This window comes from Podarcis cretensis, assembly GCF_951804945.1.
Source record: "Podarcis cretensis genome assembly, chromosome: Z".
NCBI lineage: Eukaryota > Metazoa > Chordata > Lepidosauria > Squamata > Lacertidae > Podarcis > Podarcis cretensis.
In genome coordinates, this window is record NC_137184.1 from 44499829 (window position 1) to 44526394 (window position 26566).

General features: G+C 44.4%; 1 protein-coding gene across 3 annotated transcripts; it reads left to right on the forward strand.

Moving 5' to 3' along the window:
- Positions 1-17994: 17994 nt before the first annotated feature.
- On the forward strand, positions 17995-26301 carry SLITRK4 (SLIT and NTRK like family member 4). 3 transcript variants are annotated; one of them, XM_079962732.1, is made up of 2 exons: positions 17995-18288; positions 22002-26301. In XM_079962732.1, the coding sequence occupies exon 2, from the start codon at positions 22065-22067 to the stop codon at positions 24570-24572; it is 2508 nt and encodes an 835-aa protein (XP_079818858.1). In that variant the 5' UTR covers positions 17995-18288; positions 22002-22064; the 3' UTR covers positions 24573-26301. The 3 variants fall into 3 exon arrangements, with proteins under 3 accessions (XP_079818858.1, XP_079818859.1, XP_079818857.1); XM_079962733.1 differs by lacking the exon at positions 17995-18288 and adding an exon at positions 18337-18454; XM_079962731.1 differs by lacking the exon at positions 17995-18288 and adding an exon at positions 18563-19559.
- The last annotated feature ends 265 nt before the right edge of the window (positions 26302-26566 follow it).

Sequence of the window (26566 nt, forward strand, 5' to 3'; positions counted from 1 at the left end):
ATGGTTTGTATTGCATTATACTTAAATTGCCTTTCTAGAAGTTCACAATTTGGTATTTTAAATAATATTTCAATGATTTTAATACTTTTGATATTTTTCTCACGATTATACCTGCTGATTGTCATACAATCCAATACAATCAACTGCAAAAATGCATTTTTCATTGTACATAATGATCTTATATTGTATCAGGTCTACAGATTTGGAATTATATAGGGATTGGGGTGTGGGATTTTTGTTGTTGTGGTTGTTGTTGTTGTTGTTCTTTTAAATAAAAGTTTGATAAAAATCTGATTGCAGTTGTTCTACAAAAAATATTATCTCATTCTTAAAATCATTATAAATTGTTTTACAAAGCATACAGTAGGGGAGAGTGTGCTTTAAAATATATATGTTAGTGAACATAACATACAAAAGTTTATAATGTTAGGGCAAATTGCTTGCAAAGAAAGTGTTAGAAAGAACTGCATACAATACTGGTAAATTGTGCATTAGGAGAAATGCACATTAAAACACTGACAATTTTCTGTGAGGACTTTTTTTTTAAAAAAAAAACAACAACTAACAAGCTGATGGGGAAATAAGGCAACCTTAGCTCTCTTTTTTAAGAGAGAGGGAGAGAGAGAGAGATCATGCCCAGAGAAGTGATGTTTATTTTCAGATTCAGGCTTTATTTTATGTGGGGAAGAATGTTTCTTGAGAGTTTAAAAACTTTTTAAAAAGTTTAGAAGGAAAATTCAGCTCAACCTTAACTCTAATTTAAACTGAATATGCATGAGAGAGATGCATAAAAGAAAAAGAGCGGGGGGGGGGGTTCTTTCCAACCTGCAGATATAAGAGTTCTGAACCACCATCAGTCAGGTAGCTACTTAAAAAAAATATACCAGGTATTCTGTGCTGTGCATATGTTTATGCAGAACTATCATTTGCATGCCTCCAAAAACCCTATCCCTAAGGTTGATGTTCTAAGCGCAGAGATTTCTCAAAGTGTAATTTATTTTTTGGTTCATTTGCTTCTCTTGGCTCCTGCCTCAGGAATACCCATGAACACTTCTGAATCAGCCATGCTTGCAAATTAAGCAAGAGACGAGAAATTATTTCTTAAAAATAATGTTTTTTTTCAATTAAGTATACCCTGTGAGAGCAAGCACAAATGTGTTTCTGTTTTGTCTTTCTCCAACAGTGCCACTGGTCCGAATGTTTAGCTAAGTTCAGAATTATATCTATTTCCCACTGGATGGGAGAACGTGATTTGCTAGGTAGCTTTGGTGTGGGTGATTTAGTAGGGGCAATGATAAACCTATATATTAAGCCATAATACACATCCCTTAGAGCTAGATTTTGGCAAAAACCTCCTTATTGTTAGAATTCAGTATTTACAGCCCTTCACTTCCAAATGATGCCTACAGCTATGATTGACAGCAGATACTCTCATACTCCCTTGGTGTTCCACTTTTGTATTTCCAGGGGCCCAGAAACCGAGGATCTGCCTCACTATTTGTTCTTTTGTTCACTTTACTCTGAACCAAGAACTAAATTTCTGGGATCTATTCTGCCTCATTCCAATACCATTCCAGAAACGGCTTTCTACCTTCTGTCGAACACCAGTTGTAGGGCAACCCACAAGGTCTCTCACTTTGCCCTAGCAGCAAAGAAAATCCAGGCAAGAGTTATTAATGAGATTGCAGTCAACTGCTTTGGGGATGGATGCTCTTATTTAACCATTATATCTTTTAATAACTAATGTTTCTTATCTGTATTCAATTTCACCCTTTTAATAATACAAGTTACATGTGATTTATGTAGTATTTTTAAGATGTAGGTTTTATATATGATTCTAGGTAGCAATGTGATCTTATACAGTATTTTATACTGTCGGTTCCTGTATTGCATCTATTTATCTGACATGTGAATGGCCCATGGCCCAAGCATTAATAAACTATTACTGCGTTGTCTGAATTCAAGAGCTGGAATCATTAAATTTTAAACAATGCCTTAGAAAACCATAATGGGGTGATCTACCCCACACGGACACCGTTCCATGCACAGGAAGAAGGAATCTTAAAACCCATTGGGGTGTCCCCCCCCCCCTTTGTCTGTACACATGGGCATATGAGCTGTTTAATATTTTGCTTCTCCCTGACTTCATGGGATCATAGGATTCTGACAGGGGTGCCAACTTGAATAAACTATGGGGGGGCGGAGCGGTGGTACGTTCCACTCCATATAATTGATCACATGATGAAGTGCATGTACACCATTTGAATGGCAATGCCAATCAACTGCAGGGGGGCTGAAATATTTTGTTGGGGCCCCCAAAGACTCCTCTGCTGCTAGGAGTTGGCTCCTGTGGATTCTATGCATCTTCATCTCCACAGAAGGTGAAGGAGGTTTGCCAACAGAGACGTCCTTGTTGTCAACTGAGAAAACAGAAAGGAGAGGTTCCATGGGAATACTGGAAGAAGTTTTGAGTCCTCCTGTTTATAAGAACATCAATGAATGGACTGGATCAGGCCAATGAGATGTCTGTCCTAAATCCTTTTCTCACAGTGATCAACCAGATGTCCAGCTGCTTGGATCATGCTTACCAGTATACCAAAGACATCTGGTCAGCCTCTGTGAAAACAAGATGCTGACATAGATGGGCCAATGGCTTGATCTAGCAGGATGTTCTTATGTTATTAACAGGAAGTTAAGAACCTGCGTCCACAGCATGGTTCACGCTAGTGATTCCCAACAGTTAGTACTCAGAGGCAAACTACCAGTGAATCGAGAATCTAGTCATCCTTGTTAGTAACTGCCAACAACCATTCCCTCAACTAGCTCCCATAATAGGCAAAAGGAGGGTATATGCCAGGCCTGGGGCTGGCAAACAGACCTATGGAAAGGAAAACTTAAAGAAGAATGGGAGGAGCAAAGCAGGGAAGGAGAGAATAAAGAAATTGCATCCTTCCTTCCCTTCTTCTGTGCCAGCATGAGCCCGGTAGAGCTTAGGATTTTTGGCAGTTCCTGTAGCTTCCATCCACCCTTTCCCGTCGCTTTTTGGATTGCTCTGTAATTTAGCAAAATGATGCTTGATATTACTGGCTTAGAATTCACCAAGTCTTAAGCGCTGCTCTTAAAAGTCCCCCATCCCTGTTCAAGAGCAACATTTATTCCTTTTTAAAATACCAAAAACAGTTTGCATTGCAGAATTCTGAAAGCGTTCAAATTTCAAAATTTGGGGCCAGTACACATACATGTGCCATAGAAACTCTAAGTTCTAGAAAGACTATCATATATTGCACCATATCACTTCATATAAACCTTTCAATGTTTCTAAAATGAAACTTTAATGTTCTGTTCCATCTTATCTTTTTTTGAAAAAAACATGCTAAATATCAGTCTGTCTTTCTTTTAAAAATATATACATATCATCTTTAAAATCTAAATATCAAATATTTAAGTGTGCTTATACTGTATGAATAAATACATCAAAATTCATTCCCTTTACAGCAGCAAGCAGTCTGATGTTTAAACTGGCCACATCCACGCTATGCATTTAAACCACCATGATACCACTTTAACAATCATGGCTTTTCCTAAAGAATTATGGGAACTGTAGTTTGTTAAGATTGCTGGGAGTTGCTAGGGTACACTTATTCCCTTCAAAGCACTAACAATCAGTTCCTCTTCCCAGGGAACTCTGAGATTTGAAGATCTGTGAGGGGAATGTTGGTCTCCTAATAACTCTCAGCACCCCTTACAAACTACAATTTCCACAGTTATTTAGGGGAAGCCATGGCAATCAAAGTGGTGTCACAGTGTTTTAAATCCATGGTGCAGATGTGGCCTCTTATACCTAGTTCTTTATTTAAAGAGGTGGGGGAATACAGAACTGGTCTTACATGTGCACAAGTCAGGCTTCCCAGATTGGGACCAAAAAGTAATGGGAAATTCCCTTTCTTTCTTTCTTTCTTTCTTTCTTTCTTCCTTTTTCTTTCTTTGCTTCAGGTACCTTCCATTCTCCTGTGTGTCCACTGCATGAGCCAACCAGTCTTGTGTAAGAAACTGTTGTTGGGTTCTGCCCTATTAAAACAAAAACAAAAACAAGCATCATAGAGCATTGTCAATACAGTGACATTTCCTCAAACCCACATGAAAGGATTTTCTGTCTTTCCTCCTTTTGGTGGGAAGACATTTTACAGGGAATGAAATAAGGAAAGAGAGGAGTAAGCACAATGAGCAGGTTTTCAGAACAAAACTAGGATGAGGAGGGGGAAAGGAGTGTGATGTCTTGTGTCATCTATAAACAACAATTAGAAGACATCACTGTCAGACCTCAGTAGACTCCCAAGGCAAAGGCAGCACTGGAAGGTAATCGGCTGCCTGCTTTGACCTACTAAAGAAGAACAGAAATGATAGAAAGAGATCCTCTATTTTCCCCATCTCTCTCTGAAAAATATGAGGCCTCCTTCTCTACATTTTCTTATGAAGAAAAACTCCTTTCTGATATGAACACTGGGAGTAAATACTGTCACTGCAGGACTACTGCGCATAAACCTTTTCAGATGCCAATGAAGGTGATGTGGAGAAGAAAAAGGCATTTCCCCAACACATACAAACAATGTAGAATTGATTCACAAAGTTCACTGCCACAGCAGCCAGTGTTTAAAGTGTTGGACCACGAGGACATGGGAGATCAGGGTTCAAATTCCCACTCAGTTTGCATACATGAATCTCACTAAAGGTGTATTCAGATATGAGGATTATCATCTTAGCTTTCCTGAATGCAGGGACAGTGCTTCTGTCTTGAATTATAACCCCTGTTGTGTTGATGGAACTGTGGCTATTTGATCGATATGTAGTGAAGGTGCCAGGCTAGCCTCCCTGGGGAGAGCATTCCACAAATGAGGAGCAGGAAAACAGTTAACCAGTCACTTTCCCTGCCATTGCTTTCCCTCTCTGCTGCTTTCCTCCTCTGCTGCCAGTCAGTGGAGACAATGCTACAGATGTGGCAAGTTTAGCTTTAAATGTGAAATTTTACCAGATTTCTCCCATATTTCTACTTCAAACCATCCAAATATTTCCAGTAAGCCCACTGAAAAAGCATGAAGACAATAACTCTTCTCTGTCATTCTCGCCAAGTGGTCAGTGTTCAGAAGTATACGGTCTTTGAATATAGATGGCTGTAACCAAAAGAGTTTTACACTGAGTAGACCCACTGAAATGAAAGGACCTGATAGCCAGGTCCATTAATATCACTGGTTCTACTATGAACATTATTCAGCTTTGAAAGCTAAGCTGCAAAGCTGACCACTAGGCTGTTATTCCTTAACACTGGTTTAAATGTGTTTTACTGTGTTTTGACAATTGCTTTTAACATGCTTGTTTTTATTACTATGTATTTTATAATCGTGTTTTCAAACATCGAGAGAGACAATGGAGTATGCCTCTGAGGGTGAAGCCAAACTGCTGTGTAAGCAGGCTTGGGGCACAAGCCTGGACAGTCTTTATGGAGGTCCTGGGCTGTTTGGATGACAAGACAGCCCTCTTGGCCTTGCTGACGGGGTCCAAAGGAAAGCACAGCAAGATGTCTGGCACCAGATTGGCTGAAGGAGTTGCCAGAAGGAGGCATAACAAGGCGCCATTAGGTAGGCACCCTGGATTTCTGTAAAGTTTACTTCTAAGACTTTTATTCTCCAGAAGATATCCCACATGACAGTGGAGATTCAGGATCAGAGTTCTCCTTCAACTAGATGGGCTAACTTCCCAGGTGGACAAGCCCCATCTGCCCCTTATAAATGTGTCATCATCATCATTATAAATCAACAAAATTAGTAATAAGACAGTCCCTGCACTCAGGCATAACACACAAGGAACAAAAGTTTGGTAGAAAGGAGGAAAAAGAGGAAGCTTTGGCACCACTTCTTAAAGTCACCACTCTCATAATGACACTTATGATGAAATTTAGAATTATAGAATCATAGAGTTGTAAGGGACCACGAGGGTCATCTAGTCCATGAGGGCCATCTAGTCCACGAGGGTCATCTAGTCTCATGCTCTACCAACTGAGCTCTGTATGGAAGTGCTTCCAGTAGCCTGCTGGAATGGTTGCCACTATGTGACAGTTGAGGGAAGGCCAGAGACAGCTGGTCTCCCAGCAGAGCTGGTGAAATCAGCCCTGCCTCACTTCTCTCCCTCTGCTCCACAGCTTTAATGGAACGGGAGAGTTAGCAGCAGTCAGTCTCTCAGCACTGGGGGTGAATAACCCCGTTTCTTCACTTCTTTCAGTTGCCATCATTACCCTCATTTTAGAACAGTGTTAATTGGCTGATGCTGCATAGAAACAGGCAAACTGGATTTGATTCGCACTAAGGATGCATTGAAGGTTGGGGAGAGAAAAGCTGGGCGTTGCTGCAGGCAGCGGGATCACAGAATCGCAGAATAGTAGAGTTGGAAGGGACCATGAACATCCTCTAGTCCAATCCCCCTGCAACACAGGAATCTCTGGCCCAACATGAGGCTCGAACTCACAACCCAGAGGTTAAGAGTCTCATGCTCTGCCACCGACTAAGCTATTTGGCCCAGTGATGGGAGTCACTTCTTGGGGGAGACATCAAAGGACATTGTCCTTTGTTCCTTCTAGCCATTGGGGGCCAGGGACTGCACTCTTGTGCATGATAGATGGAGAAAGGACCCAAGTGAGAGGCAGAGAAGTGAAGATCCAGGTGGGGAAAAGAAAGCTCTCAGGTGAGAACTGGATGGGCCTGTCATTGGCTGGTACTGAGAGCTGGCTTTGGACAGAAAGAAGGTTCTATATTTCTGCACTGTTTTTCTGTATTCTAAAACACCCTGAGACTGATTTCCCCCTCCCTTTATTTTTTTCTGCTCTTGTTAGAGAATCTGCATATTATTATGTACTTCACCTTATTATGATTGTTTTGATCTTTATGTTGTATAGTTATTATGATATGTAGTGGACATTTGTGTTCTATGTTGTAAACTGCCCTGTGGTCATTTGAAGAAAGGTGATACAGACATTTAATAAATAAAACAAACTTCTAGGCATGGGTAAACCTAGCCAGTCAAGAATGGCATGATTAATAGGCTAGACAATCAGACTGGATGATGCCACCACACTATGCAGCCAGTCAGATTTAGGAACATGAGAATATTGCTGAGGGCATTCAAAGCAAATTCAAAGCTAAGTCAATTATCCCTGACTAGGGAGATTCTTTTGACCCCTCTTGGAAAGGTCATTGGTGGGGTAGAGGAGTTTCTCCAGTCTGCTGGAAACAGATTTTAAAAATATCACCCCTAAGGATGCATTAGCAAAATTCACTCGGAGAGCAAAACTGCACTTAAAAAGAAAGGAGTATAAAATATGTTGCCAAATATAAGAGATTTTAGAGGACCTAACTGTAACTGATAGAGAATGTAAAATTGACAAAATTAGGGCAACTTGAAAAAATAAAATAAAAAAACCTCACAGAAGCAAGAGAGGAAAAGATTAAAGCAGAGCAATGTACAAACAGCCCTGGCAGTAATCTTACTTTTTTTCTGTGAATATTATCCCTGCAACATTAATTCCCCTTAAAGGAAGCAACAAGTCTCAGGCTCACAGTATATTTTCCAAGCAGATTATCATAGCAAACATGTCAGTTGACAAGTCTGGTTGAAAACAGCAGGTTTAATGAAGAACATGAGTCTGGCTTATGTTACTAAGAGTGCTTTAGTTTAGAACACCACATTGGAAGGTGTCTCATACTAGCAACATAGGAAGAGGCCTTATACTGAGACATACCTGTTGGTTTGTCTAGCGCACCATTGTCTACACAGGCCGGCAGCAGTGGCAGACTTTGGGCTCTCAAATTTCAGCAGTGTGATGCTAATATTTGGGAGAGGTGACACCTCTAGTGCTCCATTCTACATCATTTTTGCTGCTCCTAAAATGCTGGTGATGGTTCTCCAGGGTTTCAGGAAGGTCTCCCAGCCCTACGTGGAGATGTTGGGAATTGAACCTGGAACCTTGTGCATGCAAGGCAAATGGTCTGGCACTGAGCAACAGTCTTTCCCCTTTTTTCTGCTACCAGATCTGTTAGTGCAGAGGTCAGAAACCTCAGGTGCAATGGGCAAATGTGGCCCTGAATGCCTCGCTGTCCCACCCTCCAGTTTGCACCCTCTCCTCAGCACTCTCTTTTTCCCCCTCCTACACCTCACTATTCTTGCTTTGCACTCCCTTTGCATGCTTTTGCCTGCCTGGAATATGTCCTTACACTCTGGTTGTTATAGTTTTTGTTTTGTTGTTGTTGTTTTGGAGAACACAGCACCAGTTCTATGCTAAAACTGTTTCTTTCTTTCTAAAACATGCCCTTTGAAATGCAAGTTTCTCCCCTATACCCCTTATCTTTAGCTTGCAGAAAAGGCTATAAAGGTCCCCAATTCAGAAGTCGCCCCAAGGGCAAGAGTGCCATCTCCCTTGCTCTCTGAAGGTTTATTTGCAGTCCTCAGCCAGAATGAATGTACGCTGCTGTCTGGGTGAGAGCCAGAGTAGGAGTGTCTGCAGAGGTGGAATGGGAGCCCTGAATGTCTGAAAATTGATCTTGGGGTCCAAACTATTGAGAATAGATGGATTTGGAGTGTATGGGTGTTTTGTCTACTATTTTTTCTTCTTCTGTTATAAGCATTGTTCTCTATCTTGTTCAGTTTTAAGCTGTCAGATAAGGTCTGTTAAATGATCTCATTTCTATTTATTTCATTCCCAGACCCTGGGATCAGCATCTGAGGCCCTTCTTCATGTGCCTCCTCCACAAGCGGTCCCAAGGGCAGCAGCATCAGGAGAACAGGACTTTTCTGCAGTGGCTCCCTTTTTGTGGAATGCTCTCCCCAAGCAGGCTCACCTGGCACCTTCATTACATATCTAAGGTGTCATGAATGATTTACCGTATTTTTCGCCCCATAGGACGCACCGGCCCATAGGACGCACCTAGTTTTTTGGGGGGGAAATAAAGGGGGGGGAATTATTCCCCCCCCAGGTGCTCTGCGCTGATCCCGAAGCTTGGGGCGTGCGGAGTTCAGCGCGCCCCAAGCTTCTGGGTGCTGACAAGGTCTCCGCTAGCCTTGGGAAAGCCGCGCAACTTCGCGCGACTCTCCCAAGGCTAGCGGAGCGCTGCGCTAATCCCGAAGCTTGGGGCGTGCGGAGCTCAACGTGCCCCAAGCTTCTGGGTGCAGACAAGCTCTCCACTAGCCCTGGGAGAGCTGGGTCTCCCAAGGCTAGCGGATAGCTTTCTGAAGCCTGGAGAGCGAGAGGGGTCGGTGCACAACGACCCCCCTCACTCTCCAGGCTTCAGCGAAAGCCTGCATTCGCCCCATAGGACACACACACATTTCCCCTTCATTTTTGGAGGGGGAAAAGTGCGTCCTATAGGGCGAAAAATACGGTAGTTGAGATTCCTGCCTTGCAGGGGGTTGGGTCACTTCCAACTCTACAGTTCTATGATTCACTTTGCCTATGGCCCCACCCACCACTAGCATGTGACACACACACCACACCAGAAAGGAATCAGGCCCTGAGGACAAAACAAAATTTCTCTACCCAGGTGTATGGGTTGCACCTTTCTGATCGTGGTTGTTAGCACATGCTGAAATCATCACTGGATTCCACCACAGAGGTTTTCTCTCTCCCACCTCCATGCCACTCTTGCTGCTCGAAGCAAAGCTAAACCACACACAGTTCTTTGGCATGTACAGAGTTCTGGCTGAACTAGGGCACTCTGCAACAATCGGTCTATCTTGCTAGGTTGTGTCTCCTTCCACTGGCCTTGAGATGGGGGAGAAATTCAATCCATTTAATAATAATATATAATAATTATTTTTTATTTGTATCCCGCCCTCCCCAGCCGAGGCCTGGCTCAGAGTGGCTAACATCATAAAAACAACACAATATACATAAAAACAGACATCAATTAATTAAAATACATCTTTAAATAATTTAACATTTAAAAGTGAACCTATCTCACATCATCCAACATGATATGAGAACCAAAATTCTCACTTGAAATTCACACTTCTCCAAATTCTGCAATGCAGTTTTCCAGTCAAGCAACGCATTACAAAAATGCATAAGCTAGGGTAAAGCGTGCATATGAATGCAATTAATGGTGAAGGTAACATACAAAAATGCATTATATTAGGGGAAATAATATACTCATTTGTGTACATTATGAGAGAATGTGGTGAATTTTCATGAGAAAATTAATTCACAAGCTGATGTTGAAATGTGTTGAGCTAAACCTATGACTAGAAAAAATAAGAAACTGAGAGAAACTTAAATTTTCAGCTTCACTCATCGCTAGTGGCTAGTTTAGACAACTTTGACAAGAATGACTAACCCATGACTCAGATGTATCTTGGGTCTGAATAGGGAAGCTCCACTTAACTAATAACTATTAATAGACCTAGCCTCTGTTAATTTGCCCATCCCTACTGGCACCTGACCCAGTGGCATAGCGTGGGGGTGCAGGGGGGCCAGCCGCACCGGGCGCAACATCCTGGGGTGGGGGGCACGCTCGCACTAGCAGGTCTCTGCCCCTACTAAAATCCACGGGTTAGGGGGCGCAAATTACTTGCCTTGCCCCGGGTGCTGACAACCCACGCTATGCCACTGACCTGACCTTCAGATTCCAGATGTCAGCCTTTTTGTCCACCTCTGCCTGGAGATCCAGAGACTTTCAGCATGCAAAAAACCAACAACCCTGAGCTGTTCCACTGAGCTACAGCCAGATATCTGAGGCCCAACCAATCTTATTTGCAACACTGCCCAATCACAGGAGAGGGTGTTATGACTAACACTTGCTAATCATCTCTTGAAATGATACTACAGATGTAAAAAAAATAAGCATTCCAATCAGCCCAGGGGGCAAGGGATGGTAGGAAGGAAGGTGGAGGTAGCAGGGTAGATGTTAATAATCAGGGAGCCCTGTAGGTTTCCGGTTAAGAAGCTTACATAGCCAGACAAGGAGAGAAGGGAATGCAGCTTGTCAGGTTCAGGACTTTGGTCCTCACTCCTTCCTTAATTGTATGAAGAAGGAGTGCAAAGAGGAGGCAACTGAGAGGAGGAGAAGTAGCAGGATTAAGGGGCTTTGGAGACTGACAGCAAGGGCCCTACATGATAGTGCAAAAACCTAATCATAGCTGTCAACTATGATTTGAAAATAAGGGACCATTTGAAAATAAATGATTTGAAAATAAGGGACTATTTGAAAATAAGGGACCAGCAGCCAAAATAAGGGACCTGCAGCCTCACCTGTTCCAGGCACTCCAGTCTTCCTGTTCTCCTGCAGTCTGGTCAAACTCATGCTGGTAGCTTCGAGAACATTGTCCAACCAACTTTGTAACCAGAGGTTCAACTGAATAGAATCTGAATCACATGCACCACAAGGCCTATGCAGTCTCAACTTAAGATGGCTCCCCAGCCTGGCTTTGCACTGCAAAGTTTGCAGCAGCATGTGCAAGAAAATGGCATCCAGCATTCAAAAAAACCCCTCAGCTTGCATTAACTAGCCACACACAAGGCATGCAAGCTCCACTCCCCAGTCGTTCTTAGATTTCTTATTGGGTGAGCAACACAGCCAAGCAACACAGTTGGAGCCTCCCTTCTCCCTGGCCGGCAGGTAGGGAGGGAGAGGAGCTGCTTCCTTTGAAATTTAAGGGACATGATTTAAGGGACATCCATCAATAAGGGACAGCAGTGGGACATGGTGCTGGAATAAGGGACTGTCCCTTCAAATAAGGGTCACTTGACAGCTATGCACCTAATGCTGGTTTTGCAGTGTCTGGTTTCAAGCAGCCACATTGGCTCTTGTGCACATTCTGTGTAGCTTTTTAAAAAAGAAAAATGAAATTGATGCAATACTGGAACAACCCAGGTAGGGTAGATTGAGTCCTTCTAGGCCTAAGAAATCCTGAGGTTATGTTTACAGGAAGCGGGTAATGCCCATAAATGGCAGTTTCTGTTTGTCAAATTGTATCCGACTTCAAAGGAAACAACTTGTTGTGAATAATGGATGCTATACAAGGAACCAGCCTCAGCCTTCGGAGACTGCAGTGAGAAATGTGCTCTTGGCTGACGCGTGCCTCCCTGATGCAGGCGGTAGGTTACTCGCAGTAGCTTGGAGAGGTCTCCTGGATAAACTGGAGGAAGCTAGCTGGAAGTAATCTGGAACCATGCGGAGACGCAGATTTGACGGCATTTCTTCTGCTTTATTTGGCACAGTGCTCGGTTGCAGCGGCTCTGCCTTCCGTGTATTTACAGCTTCATGCTGCTTCCCCTCACATCGGTTCTTCAAAACGGTTGCCTGTGCAAAGACAGATTCTGTGCTGGCTTTCTCTCTCTCTCTCTCTCCCTCCCTCCTTCATTCTACAACTCCGACAGGCAGTTGACTTGACATATCCAACGAAGGGCTGGGAGGCGGGGCGACCATTCCCTCGCTGCCTTAAGAAAGGACATGCCCAGTCATCTGAAGAATCATGACAAGACTTTTCTGTACAGGCATTTTGAGTTTTGTAATATCAGATGCTGCTTGTGAAGGAGAGCAGTTGTTACTGCTCCGTCTGGCAGGAAGAAGATGTTACAGACTTGTTAACTATAAATTATTTTGTCATGGATGTTCCAGGATTCAGCTAGGCTCAGGGCAGCATATATGCTTTGCTTCACAACAAACCAGATGTAGTGACGGCTACCAACATGGACAGCTTTAAAAGAGCATTGCAGAAATGCACGGAGGTTAAAGGTTGTTAAGGGATAACAGCCATGATAGCTATGTCGTGTCTCCACTGAAAGAAGCACGATGCCCCAGCATAACATTTCCCGGGTATCACAAGTGAGGAGAGTGCTGTTTCATTCAGGTTCCACTTGTGGGCTTCCCATAGGCATATGGTTGGCCACTGTAAGAACAGGAGTCTGAATGAGATGCAGAGCTCTTCTTAAATTCATGTATTGACCAATCCGACTATAAGAACATAAGAAGAGCCTGCTGGATCAGGCCAATGGCCCTATGTTCTCACAGTGGCCACCTTGATTCTTGTAGGAAACCCTCAAGCAGAGCACTCACTTCCTGTGCTTTCCAGTAACTGGTATTCAGAAGCATTTATGCCTCTGAGTTGGAGCATAGTTAGCATAACTAGTAGCCGTTGATCACTTTGTCCTGCTTGAATTTGCCCAACCCTCTAAGTCATTCAAGTTGGTGGCTATCACTGCAAGTTCCATAGCTATTTTGATTCAGCAACAATGCCCAGAGTTCAGGAAGTTGGAGATGCTCCTATAGTATAATCTTTCATAGCCCATCATCTCCACCTGATGGTTGAGGATATGCACACACACACCAGCAACAGGAGGGCTACAGTGGTAATAGCACCACTCTTTTTTGCCTTGGTCAGACGACACCTGGAGCACTGTCTCCGGTTCTGGTCACCAGAATTTAAGAAGGACATTGACAAGCTAGAATGTGGGCAGAGGAGGGCAACCAAGATAATCAAAGATCTGGAAACTATGCCTGATGAGGAGTGGCTGATGGAACTGGTTATTTTTAACCTGGAAAATAGGAGACTGAGAAGAGATATGATAGCCATCTTCAAATATATGAAGGGCTGTCACATTGAAGACAGAACAAGTTTGTTTTCTCCTGCTTTGGAGCGTAGGTCTCAAATTAATGGTTTCAAATTACAAGAAAGAAGATTCCGACAAAACATCAGGAAAAACTTTCTGACAGTAAGAGCTGTTTGACCGTGGAACCATCTCCCTTGGAAGGTGGCAGTCTCTCTCTCAATGGAGGTTTATAAGCAGAGGTTGGACAGCCAGCTGTCGTGGATGCTTTAGTTGAGATTCCTGAATCCTAGAGGGTTGGACTAGATGACCCTGAGGGTCCCTTCAAACTCTATGATTCTGTGGTATCCTCTCTGTCCCATAATACAAAAAATTGGTTACCATGAATCATTGGCTGCATTCACATTCCATTTCCCTCTTTTTTCCTGCATTTTATTTGAGTTTCCATAAAAGCCACTTCTGAAAAAGCTAATGGAATATCATGCATGCTTAGTGCTCATTTCACTGTTGATGCTAGAAAAAAAAATAATAATTTTCAGCCTTCTTTACTCAGAAAATAACAGGAGTAAAGTGATGAAATGTGGGGCAGTATATTAGCATATGGTTCTTTCCTCTTGTTTTAATCATGGGAGAACAGAAGCAGACATGTATGGAATGGGTGGGGGAATAGTGACATTGCCCAAAGGACTTTGTTGTGTTGCACAACACCCACTGATGTGAATGAAATTTAGCACAACATACCAGTATATTGGCTTTAAAAGCCGCAGTTCCGTAACACAACAGGTACCACACTGTGCAAGGAACACTGGAAAATGGGACAAAAGCGCTAGCATTATAATAGGAAAATTAATGCAATATGTCTGAATGCACCCATTGGTTGACCATAGATATGAAGCAAACATACACAAGCCTGTCTGATCCTTAAGAAGCCCTGTTTGTGACCTGCAAGTAAGGGTCATGAGCCTGGTGCAGGGCTGGCAGAAAACATTTCAGCACCTAAGGCAAATCACAAAGTGGCACCTCCCTGCCAGGGAATAAGAGGTGAGTGAAGCTCTGCATCAGGACAGGGCAGATCTACTATGAAATAATAAAACTTGAGCTTCAGGGGCTCCAGAAACAATTTTAGTCATGCCCACACTGCTTAACATTTTGCCATCTAGGAGGCCCCATTTGAGTTGTACACCTCAGTTTTTGTTTTTATTTTTTTGTATATATTTCAACAGTGCCAAAGTCTGAGAGTCAATAGCACAGATGCTGTAAAGCTTGTTGTAAAAAACCCACTGAATAATAATAATAATAATAATAATAATAATAATAATAATAAAAATAATAAATTTTATTTATATCCCGCCCTCCCCAGCCGAAGCCGGGCTCAGGGCGGCTAACAACACCAAAACAGTGCAACATTATAAAAACATTATAAAAGTTAATTAAAATCCAAATTGATGGCAACCAAGAGAAAAGTGTTTGCCCAGATCTTGTTGCTGGTTGTGAAGGGGCCCTCATAACCATTCAAGTTTCAGGGCTCCCAAAATGTAGCCCCACCACTGCATCAGGAAGAAGTGGGGGAGGGAAATCAAATCAACCATGTTTAATGGTTGAACTGGAAATCAAAGGCCATGGCAGCGGGGCGGGGGGGGGAGGGAAGCTACTCTGAATCATGCCAGGCAGGTGTAGACTCCAGGAGACCCCATAGGGCAGTGCCCACTATTTCCTCCCATGGAGTGGGAAGAGAAGAGCAGCACCCCCAATTTGCTGAGAGGCTGCTGTAGAGGCAGCCTTTGAGGGTGTGTCATCCTGCCTCTACATAGGGGGGAAGTTGCTGAAAGGCTAGATCTCAGCAGGAAGTGATCTGACCATGACAAGGGACTGATGCCAATATCCCCCACCTTCTGCCTGCCCAGCTGAGAAAGCACATCCAGAGTGTAATCTGTCACATGCGTTAGGCTGATGATGTTGGGTCAGCCCCATGGTTATCATGGCAGCCATAAAGTCCTGAACCACCCCAGAGCTAACCACTTTGGGTCTTCAGCATGGATGCTAAGTCCCCCAACACCAGCAGTCTGGGAGTCCTCAACACTGCTTCCAAGATCAGCTCTGACAGCTCTGTCAGGGAGACTGCTGGGCAGTGGGGTGGGTGGTGAACCAGCAGAATCCCTAATCTGCCCCAATTGCCTAGTACCAAGTACACACACTCTAAATCCCATTCCAAACTGGACACACAGAGAGAATCTCTATAGAACACAGAAACTCTGCCTACCTTCGCCTCAAGTCTGCCTTGATGCTACCCTGAGTACTTAGAATATCCAAAGGCACACATTTAAAAGAAAGGAAGAAAGGAACTACATATGTGCATGTGCAGTGAGGTGTTATATCATTTCTACCAATGTTTACAGGGTGTGGAGGTGACGCTGATGCACTACTTCATAAACATGCCCATGTACATGTATTGGAACAATGCACTGTAGGCAACTTCCTTACATGAAGGTATGCTCAATTTCAAAGGCTCTGCACAAAACTGTTCTGTCAAAAACCTCAACCCTGTGTATTTCAAACCCTATGAGTATACATAGCCCTAATCCACAAAACTATAACCCACCATAAGTTTGCTAACCTTTAGGGTGCCCGGAGATGCTTTGTTGTTGTTGTTTTGCTACAATGGACTAATGCAGCTCCTCCCCTGGAAATTCAAAAGAAGAGTTTATTAACAGCTGTCAAAAGTGATACATGATCAGTAGCAGTATATCTATGAGTATTGGATGCTGGAAACTGACAACTAGCCTAGGTGGGTTAGTTTCATACTGTGAGGCTTGTAGGCCTCCCTGAAGTCAGTATATTGTGGAAGTGATGTGAGCACATACTGAAAATTTAGGTTTGCACAATTAAAGTGGATTGAAGTGATCTGTTGCACATTCAGAACAAATCCACAGCAATGCACCTTTTGTAGCTAGGAATGCAACAGGGAAATGCAGTGAGCAAATGTGGAATGGAAGTATGATGAACTAGAAGATATATAGACACAACACAGGCAAATCAGTATGCATGCTCAGTGTCATACCGAACATAAGAAGATCAGGCTGGATCAGCCTAATGGCACTTCTAGTCTACCCTCCTTTCTTTACAGATCCCAACCAGATGCCCATGGGAAACCTGAGTACAAGAGCACTCCCCTCTTCCTGGTTTCCAGCAATTTGTATAACCTTCCTGCAAATGCTCAGTAAAGCATGGGCATAGCCTAACCCCATTTGAGCTTTTGTGCAAGGAAATCAGGATGAATGCCCAATAAACAGCTTGCCTTGTAAGAGACTCTGGAAGCACGTAGAAAAGGATAGGCCTTTGGTTTGGCCTGGTATGGCATTCTTATGCTTTTACGTGCTAAGAAAACACTGGCGGATTTATAATACTATGCAGATTATTTATGCCAAACAGTGGTAGTTTTCTCAGGCCACCCTGCCTAATGCAAACCAGCATCCCAAAATTATATCAGTTACATGAACCCATTTGTCAGTGTGGAGCTGATTGCAAGGCTAAATAGTTAAGGAAGGTTGCTCTGCTCCTTTAAAACCCTCAATTTTCCCCTTGCCTGGCTTAAGTGCACATTTGCATCTTCAGAACCCCCCTCCCTCCCCTCCCTTCTCCAATCTGACATCTCTAAATAAAAACTCTCTGCTTGGACTAGTTGCCTCTTCTCCTGCCTTGGGAAAAATCTGTCCCGGTGCTCCGGGAGATATTCATTGCCACTTTAAATCATATTACAGCGTGCAAAGCAAAAATATGCGGGGTGGAGGGGAAGAATAAATAAAAATAAGCCAGTGGTCTCTTAATGAGCTGACTGTACTTTGCATCAAGGGGAAGAAGAATACTAAGGAGGGGGGAGAGTGAGAAGCTGTATATTTATGTGTGTTAAAAATAATATATAATTGGTTTCCCCCCCACCCCCATCATATTGCAGCTGTTGCCTAGGCATAAAGAGCAGAGCAGAGGTGGGATATATATATTCATATATATATGAATGTGTGTGTGTTGTGTGTGTATATATATTCCTCCTTGCACAGATAACCTCTCTCTTAAAGGGAGAGAGAGAGATTTTTCAAAAAGTTATTACTGGGAAATAGGAAAGCGGCTGGTATTCTCAGCGAACCGAGGTCTGCAGAATTGCTCCGCCCTTCTCAGCTTGTTGGAAGGGGTGTTAAATTCTTGAGCATTGGGAATGGGAGCAGAGGCTTCACGCTCTCCTTTCCTCCTCTCTCTCCCAGTATCACTACTGACCCCGCCTCGTTTTCTAGTGAGATGCGGTGCAGACACTAAGCCTTAAAGCTCAAGAACGTGTCCCCCGAGAACAAGACGGACTAGTCACCTAGGTCAGAAGGACTGCTAGAAGCGTTTTCTCCTTCTCCTCCTCGTTCTCCTCCTCCTCCTCCTCGTTCGCCCCCCGCCTCGCCTGCCTTCCACTCTTCTCTGCATTACCTGGACGCTGAGCATCGCTCGCTCTCTGTGCGTGGGGGGGGGGGGTCCAGCTCCATCAGAACCTCGAGTGATCCATCTCGGGATGACGCGACAGGGATCCCAACTCCTCGCTTAAAGGCAGCTTCGTTTAGGAGGCAAGCGGTGGGCTCCGGAAGGGCTTTCCCGCACCCATATCTTCTTCCTATTTATTTTTATTTCCACCATCTCCAGCTGACTGAGTAGGAAACTGGACGAAGGTACGGTGGCACTTCTCCCTCCCTCCCTCCCCCGCCAAAAAAGCACCCAAGCTAGGAACTGCGCGGTTGGTGGGGTGGTTTAGCGGCGCGTATTTCTTACTGGTGTGGAGGACAGGGGTGGATCTGTGCCTGTGATTCTTTTGCTTCTCCCTCCCCGCCAAACTAGGTATTCGTCTTTTTTCGTGTATTAAGGGATAGAGAGAGGTGTCTGGTGTGGGGGAGTGGAGTTGTTGTTGTTATTATTATTATTATTATTATTATGAGTATAAGAAGTATATATTCGGTTGTGTGGACGAGGTCTCTGAGTCTTGAGGTTTCTCTGGACTTTATGCAAAAGAGGATTACTCAAAGCGCAGAGGGAGAGTGCGTGAAACTCTCCTGCGGTTGGACTGAGGGACCTAGAGCCGCGGGCTGCCGTCTAGGTGGACCTGCTGATAAGTGGCTTTTGTGTGAGAGAGAGATAGTGTGCAGGGGGTGGCAGCGTGTGTGCACGACCTCCAGCGGCGTGTGGCTCGCCGTGCGCCCTTCTCTCCAGGCCGTGCGGTCGTGAGAACGCGCGATCCTCCCGTGCAACGTGTGAATATATATTTTTGCCGGTGTAACCTTGGGGGGTATGTGTGCGCGTGCGTGCGCCAATGTCTCCTCGCCTCCCCTCCACGGTTCGTGTCCCTGCTCGGCGTATATGTGAGAGTTTTGCATGGAGGACTGTCGGTCCTGTTTCTGTACGTACGCGTATCTTCTCTTGCACTGGGGCTGTATCTTGTGGCTCGCGCGCATCTTAAGCGCATCTCTGGGCTGCGTCTCTCAAGTGCGTTTTGGACGCCGGGCGCTTGTGTGTGTGTGTGTGCGCGCGCGCGCGCGCCTTTGCGCACCTTCTGCTCTCCCTGCCTGCTGGTGTGTGTGTGTGTGTGTTTAGCTGGTTCCTTTCCTGATCCGTGTGTTTGTGTGTGTGTGCGCGCGTGTGCGGGTGCGGGTGCGCGCTCGTGCGATTCTTTCTCTGTGTGCCCTGCGTTGTGTCGCATGGAGAGCTGGCACTGAGTACGGGGCTCCGTAGCCTGCTTGGGTCTCGTGTGTGTGTGTGTGTGTGTGTGTTTTGGGGTGGGAAGAGAAGAGAAGAGAAAGCACACACACACACACACACACACACACACACACACACAGAAGTCCCCATCACGTAGAGAGACAACCCCAGAAACTGCATAGCAGAGAAAGGGAGAGAAAGACAGAGGAACCAGAAGCCGCGTTTGGGTAGCTTGAAGCGGCTAAGCAAGGTAAGGATGGGGGGGGGGGGGTTGAGAGAAAAGGGGTAGGCTTTTGCCCAAGATAAGAAAAGCGCGCGGGGGATGGAGATTGCATGCATTTCAGCAATGGGGGGAGTGTGTGCAGAGGGACGGTTTCTCCTTTGCAAATGGATCTGTCGCTTGCAGTTCTCTGTCTCACCCCCTCCCTATTTCCTCTGGAGATCCACGTGAAAGGGGTTTGTTTGGTGAGAAAGAGAGAACTGATTTTGGGAGCGACGGGGTGGGGGCGCTTGACTCTGTCTTCCACCCACCCGTTTCCCCGCCGGCCCTCCGCTCCGATATATCTATCTATCTATCTCCCGGGCGGACCGCGAGGGTATGAAAGAGAGGAGGAGGTGGAAAGAGAGACCCTCTTCCGAGCGCCCCGAGGGAGCTGCCCGCACGCCGGAGGCAGGCGATCCGGGAGCGGCAAGGCTGCGGCAAAGCATTGCGGTGGAGCACCCCCCGCACCGCACCGCTGCCACCGTCCCTAGGGAGAAACCGGGCAGGGAGCCCGCCAGCTTCGGGTGGGGGGGGGGGAGACGGAAGGCAGCCCAGCTGTGGGTTCTTCCTCCTCAAGTCATAGCCTCCCTCTTCCATCTCATAGCAGTCACCTTCTCCGTTCCTCGATCGTGCCCCAGAGGCCTCCTTCAGTGCCATGGGAAGGGTCCTTCTACGAATTTTTCAGACCTCCGTCCATCATCCATCTTCCCCACGCCACCACTTTCTCTTCCAAAGAATCCCAACGCTCCCTCAACCTCCCCCACGTTGCCCAGTCCTCGCTGTATCCGTCGCCCCCAAAAGATCCGAGCCTGCATGTTCCTCCCTCTTCCATCCTGCCTTTTCTACTCTTCTTTCTGATTCTCATACCCCCGCTTCCGTCTGCCACACTCTACCCCTATTCATCCCTGATTCCCACCCTCCTCTCCATTTTTCTTCCCTTCTGGTCTCCCATGACCTCCACCTTCTCTCCAGGCTCAGTTTTTCCTTACTCACTTTCCTTACACACTCCTGTCCTGGTCTAATCACACATATACTTTCCTTTCTTCCCCACTGGACACAGATTTCTGCATCCTTTTCATCCTTCAAATTCTCCTTGGCCTTCCCTTCCTCCCCCATTTCTTCTCCTTCTCCTTCCTTCTTTTTCTAACACCGCCAGCCCCAAGTTCCATTCTGTGATCTTCCAAGACAACTCCTGGACTTCCTTAGCAACCCATTTTATTTTATTTTATTTTATTTTATTTTATTTTATTTTATTGCAACTCATTTTTCTTCTCTTCTCTCCCTCTCCCTCTCTCTCTCCTTCATAAAGAAGGCAACCCAAATGTTTAAATGTCACAAATGCGGTTCAGCAACTTCTTCCCCCAGGAGGTCAGGCAGGGTCCTGTGTTGAAATAAAACTTGAATGCACATCTGCTGCCAGATTAGGCCATAGATGTGTGTGTTTGTGTATGTGTAAGATTCATGGAATACACCTCCTGTGAGAATGCAGAGGTTTGGGGCAAATTATATAAGGTTCTGCATGATAAAAGTTGCTGGACAGTTTGGATGGATTTCAGCCTAGTGAATTATGACTTTGGTTTGCTCTGCCGATTAAGATGCCCTTTTGGGATGGTGGATGCTCGCGCGCACACACACACACACACACACACACACCGATAATAAGCACTGTTAATTTGTAAATGTAGAGAGCTGTAGCCTCTGGGTTATGAGGGGGAGTAGTTAATGTTCCTGGGTTGCATTTTTTTTTGGGGGGGGGGGCTTTTTAGCATAAATCTAAAAAAAGAACAGGAGGCACATATCAATGGCTGGCACAGAACTCAGAATCAATAGGGGGACAGCATGCATTTGCAATGAGCATTGTGTAAGAGCAGATGACCATCTTCTCTTCCCTAGATTCATTCCTTGCTCACTCCCGCTTGCATCTTTGCCTTTCTGTGCTAGATTGTCTCTCCCGCGCCCCACACACTGCCTCTCTTTCTCCTGCCTTTGGAATGGATTATGCATTGCTTCCAAATACGTGATCCAAATCCTTCTCACTATGTGCAAAATGACCGGCATTGGAATGCTAAGCATACATTACAATGGAAATGCAGTTTAGCGGGGGCTCATTCTGTTTTGGTATTCACGCCGTACACAAGACAGAGTAATGCACTGTATCCATGTATTGTGTGTATTTGAAAAAGAGAAGCTGAAGCTATGGATGGATAGACACTGATCAGAGTTATAATTTCAAATGCAAGGTACATCTGTGCCCTTTTTTGAATTGCCGCAATACATTTTATGTTGTCCTTGTACTGTACCTATTCTTGTTCAGCAACAGTAGCTCAATGTGTGCTGTTCACCTATTTACTATTAGTACTATTTTTATTTTTTATTCCTGGAATTATTACTACTGAAACATATTCTATCTTTGTCCTCCTTCTTTTGTAGATTATCTGTCTTTGTTCAGGAGCAGTAGGCTTGATTGCTGATCCTAAAACAAAACAAAAAAAGATGCTTCTGTGGTTCTTTCTGGTGTTGTCCAGCCCAGCTTCTTCTACGGATCCAGAGACTGACTCATCTGTGGAAATTTGCAATGTTTGCTCCTGTGTGTCGGTGGAGAATGTACTTTATGTCAACTGCGAAAAGGTTGCAGTCTACAGACCAAACCAGCTGAAACCACCTTGGTCTAATTTCTATCACCTCAATTTTCAGAACAACCTCCTCCTCCTCCTGTATCCAAATACATTTCTTAACTTTACTCATGCTGTGTCCCTGCAGCTGGGTAACAATAAATTACAGAACATTGAGGGAGGAGCTTTCTTAGGTCTCAGTGCGTTAAAGCAGTTGCACTTGAACAACAACGAATTAAAGATCCTCCGAGCTGACACCTTCCTTGGCATCGAGAACTTGGAGTATCTCCAAGCTGACTACAATTTAATCAAATATATTGAAAGAGGAGCCTTCAATAAGCTTCACAAGCTGAAAGTCCTCATCCTTAATGACAATCTGATTGCCTTCCTTCCTGATAATATTTTCCGTTTTGCTTCTCTAACCCACCTAGATATACGTGGGAATAGAATACAGAAGCTGCCGTACATTGGAGTTCTGGAGCACATTGGCCGCATCGTCGAGCTGCAGCTGGAGGACAACCCATGGAATTGTACTTGTGATCTGTTGCCTTTGAAGGCATGGCTGGAGAACATGCCCTATAACATCTACATCGGGGAAGCCATCTGCGAGACTCCCAGCGATTTGTATGGGAGGCTTTTGAAAGAAACCAACAAGCAAGAGCTGTGCTCCATGGGAACAGGGAGTGATTTTGATGTGCGCATCCTGCCTCCATCACAGCTTGAACCTGGTTACAGCACACCTAATGGCCATGCAACACAAACATCCATGCACAGATTGGTAACCAAGCCTCCCAAGACGACAAACCCTTCCAAGATCTCAGGGATAGTCGCTGGGAAATCACTCTCCAACCGTAATCTCAGTCAAATAGTAAATTTTCAGACCAGAGTGCCACCTCTGACACCTTGCCCACACCCCTGCACTTGCAAAACACATCCTTCAGATTTGGGATTAAGTGTCAACTGTCAAGAAAGAAATATTCAGTCACTGGCTGAGCTTACCCCCAAGCCGCTGAATGCTAAGAAACTCCATGTCAATGGCAATTATATTAAGGATGTGGATACTTCTGATTTTGCAGAGTTTGAAGGGCTGGATTTACTCCACCTGGGCAGCAATAGGATCATGACCATTAAAGGGGAGGTTTTCCGCAACCTTACAAACTTGCGGAGATTGTATCTAAATGGCAATCAGATTGAGAGGCTGAGTCCCGAAATGTTTGCTGGCCTCCACAATCTCCAGTACCTGTATTTGGAATACAATGTCATCAAGGAAATTTTAGCAGGCACTTTTGACCTCATGCCAAACTTGCAGCTTCTCTACCTGAACAACAACCTGCTACGGAGTCTGCCAGCCTACATTTTTTCTGGGGCTCCCCTTGCTCGGTTGAACTTGAGAAACAACCATTTCATGTACCTGCCTGTAAGTGGTGTGCTCGATCATCTGAAATCCCTGACACAGATTGATCTGGAAGGGAATCCGTGGGACTGCACTTGCGATTTGGTTGCTTTGAAGCTGTGGCTGGAGAAGCTCAATGACGGCATCGTGGTGAAGGAACTGAGATGTGAGACGCCCGTGCAGTTTGCTAACATGGAGCTGAAGACCCTAAAAAATGAGATCCTGTGCCCCAAACTTCTGAAGTCTGCTGTTTTCACTAGTCCTGCACCCTCTGTCACATTTACAACACCATTGGGCCCCATTCGTAGTCCTCCAGGTGGTCCTGTTCCATTGTCTATCCTCATCTTAAGCATATTGGTAGTGCTCATTTTGACTGTCTTTGTAGCTTTCTGTCTTCTCGTCTTTGTCCTCCGTCGCAACAAGAAACCGTCAGTGAAGCACGAAGGTCTGGGGAATCCAGAATGCAGCTCCATGCAACTTCAGCTTCGGAAGCATGATCACATGTCAAACAAGAAGGACACTCTGGGGGCAGAGGCCTTCATCCCCCAAACCATTGAGCAGATGAGCAAAAGCCATGCCTGTGGCTTAACGGAAACAGAAACAGGCTTCATGTTTGCCGAGCCATCAGGGCAGAAGGTCATTCTGCGAAACAACAGTGAAAAGGATAAAGATTTATTGCACATGGATAGCAGGAAAAGACTTAGCACAATTGACGAACTCGATGAGTTATTCCCAGGACGGGATTCCAATGTCTTTATTCAAAATTTTCTTGAAAGTAAAAAAGAATACAACAGTATAGGGGTCAGTGGCTTTGAAATACGGTATCCAGAGAAACAGCAAGACAGAAAAAACAAGAAATCTTTAATAGGGGGTAATCACAGCAAAATAGTCGTTGAGCAAAGAAAGAGTGAATATTTTGAGCTGAAAGCGAAACTTCAGAGCTCACCAGACTACTTGCAAGTCCTTGAAGAACAAACAGCACTGAATAAAATGTAGGTCATGCAATCTTATATCCTGCAGAGGACCTGTATTTAATGATGCAAGTGCCTTTTGTTGACTTTTAATTTCCATATAGATATTCAACCAGTAGGCATAGAGGCAGGTGATCTTATGGGTGTGTGATAAAACTTGCTCCAAACAGATATTATTTCATGAAACTCTTGCGCTGTGGAATCCTGTAGGGGTTTACTGCAAAACTCTATTGCCAAAGTGTTGCTTTATACACGTATTACACTGAATTTAACCTCAAGAGGCATATATGTTTTGTACCCTAGTTGCAAAACTCTTCATCACTTTGTGATTTGTTAAAGCAAATGCAAAAGTGAACAGGAACAAAACTGGTACCGCTGTTAGTGTACTCAGCTGAGTCATCCATCTGCACATGGATTAAAAAGTTGGTGGAGGAACTGGAAATAACCATTCCCTATGGTGTGTGATGTTGTAAGCAGCACTGTTTTAGAGAATACCTGAAAAAAAGTTTTTACAAAACAAAAAACTTTTAAAAAGCATGCAAAAGAAAGAACAGTCGATAGTATGTGTAAAATTGGTTACCTTTATGGCCTGCATCTTGAAACCGCTGGATTTATAATGTTAAATTGTGCAGAGATCTTTGTTTAAAATATACCATGCATTGCATCCCTACAAATCAATTTGACCATCTGACGCATACCACAAATTGGCATAAGATGGAACCAACTCAACCCAAGCTGATGAACAAAACAAAAATGGTGGTGTACACAATTGGAAGAAAATACTTGATGTGGGACTACTCTGTGGCTTCTCAACCCCTGTTAACCCATTCTCAGTGATGTGAAACTCCTTTCAAACCCCTAGAGGTTATCCAAAATTTTCAAAAAGATTGCTTGCTGTGTGAGCGTTTCAGAAATTATTTTTGTAATATAATTCATATTTATGAAATACTTTGTATACTAAATAGGAAAAAAATTATGTACTCCTCAATATGTATTTAAATATGCCTGATTTGTTTTCCTGGTCACAAAGGTGCATTAATCATTCAGTATAATTTAAAAAAGAACAATATACCAAACAGAAACTGTTGATGAAATGTATAGATTTATTTGAAAGTCAATGTGATCAGGTGTAAGACGAATAATAATAATAATGATAATAAAATTATGTTCTGTACTACGCTTGTGAAATTAGCAGGTGATCTTACTTAAGATTTGTTCCAAGAGAATTGTACAGAGTTAGGTAGATTTGCTCTAAACCTTTTGATATATCATATGCTTCTGGTTGCCGCTAGTGGTTTTGAAACACCCGGACTCCATTAGATTTTCATTTTGTTCTTAAGTCTACTCAGATTGGGTGTTGGGGAACTTTAGCCCTGCAGATGTTGCTGAACTATGACTCCCATCATCCCTGGCCATTGACCATGTATACAGTATGAAGATTTGCAGGCAGATGGGGAAGATGTGGCCCTCCAGATGTTGTTGGACTTACTCTCATCATCCCTAACCATTTACCAAACCGACAAGGATGATGAAAACATCTGGAATCAAACAAAGGAGGGCCATGACTTCCCCATCCCTATTGTAAAGTGTGTAATGTTGATTGTAGTTTGTCATATGTCTGTAAACCATCACTGGTTGTTTTTTTCCAGCTTCAGGCTGGAACCAACAACAGGAGGTTTTCCAAGACTTTACTTGGAGGGTTGCACAACCATACATGTAAATCGTGTGCACATAGGTCAAATAACCCTATGAACTGTAGTCAGTGGCGTAGCGTGGGGGGTGCAGGGGGGGGCCGGCCGCACCGGGCGCAACATCTGGGGGTTAGGGAAATCCACGGGTTAGGGGGCGCAAATCCACGGGTTAAGGGGCGCAAATCCATGGGTTAGGGGGTGCAAATTACTTGCCTTGCCCCGGGTGCTGATAACCCACGCTACGCCACTGACTGTAGTTGTTCATGGTGCTGGATTCTGTGAGGGGTAAACTACAGTCCCCAAGATTCCTGGGTGGGCGTGCTTTAAA

Coding starts and splice junctions, on each gene's coding strand:
- SLITRK4 (XM_079962732.1), top strand. CDS start 22,065: ATGCTTCTGTGGTTCTTTCTGGTGTTGTCCAGCCCAGCTTCTTCTACG.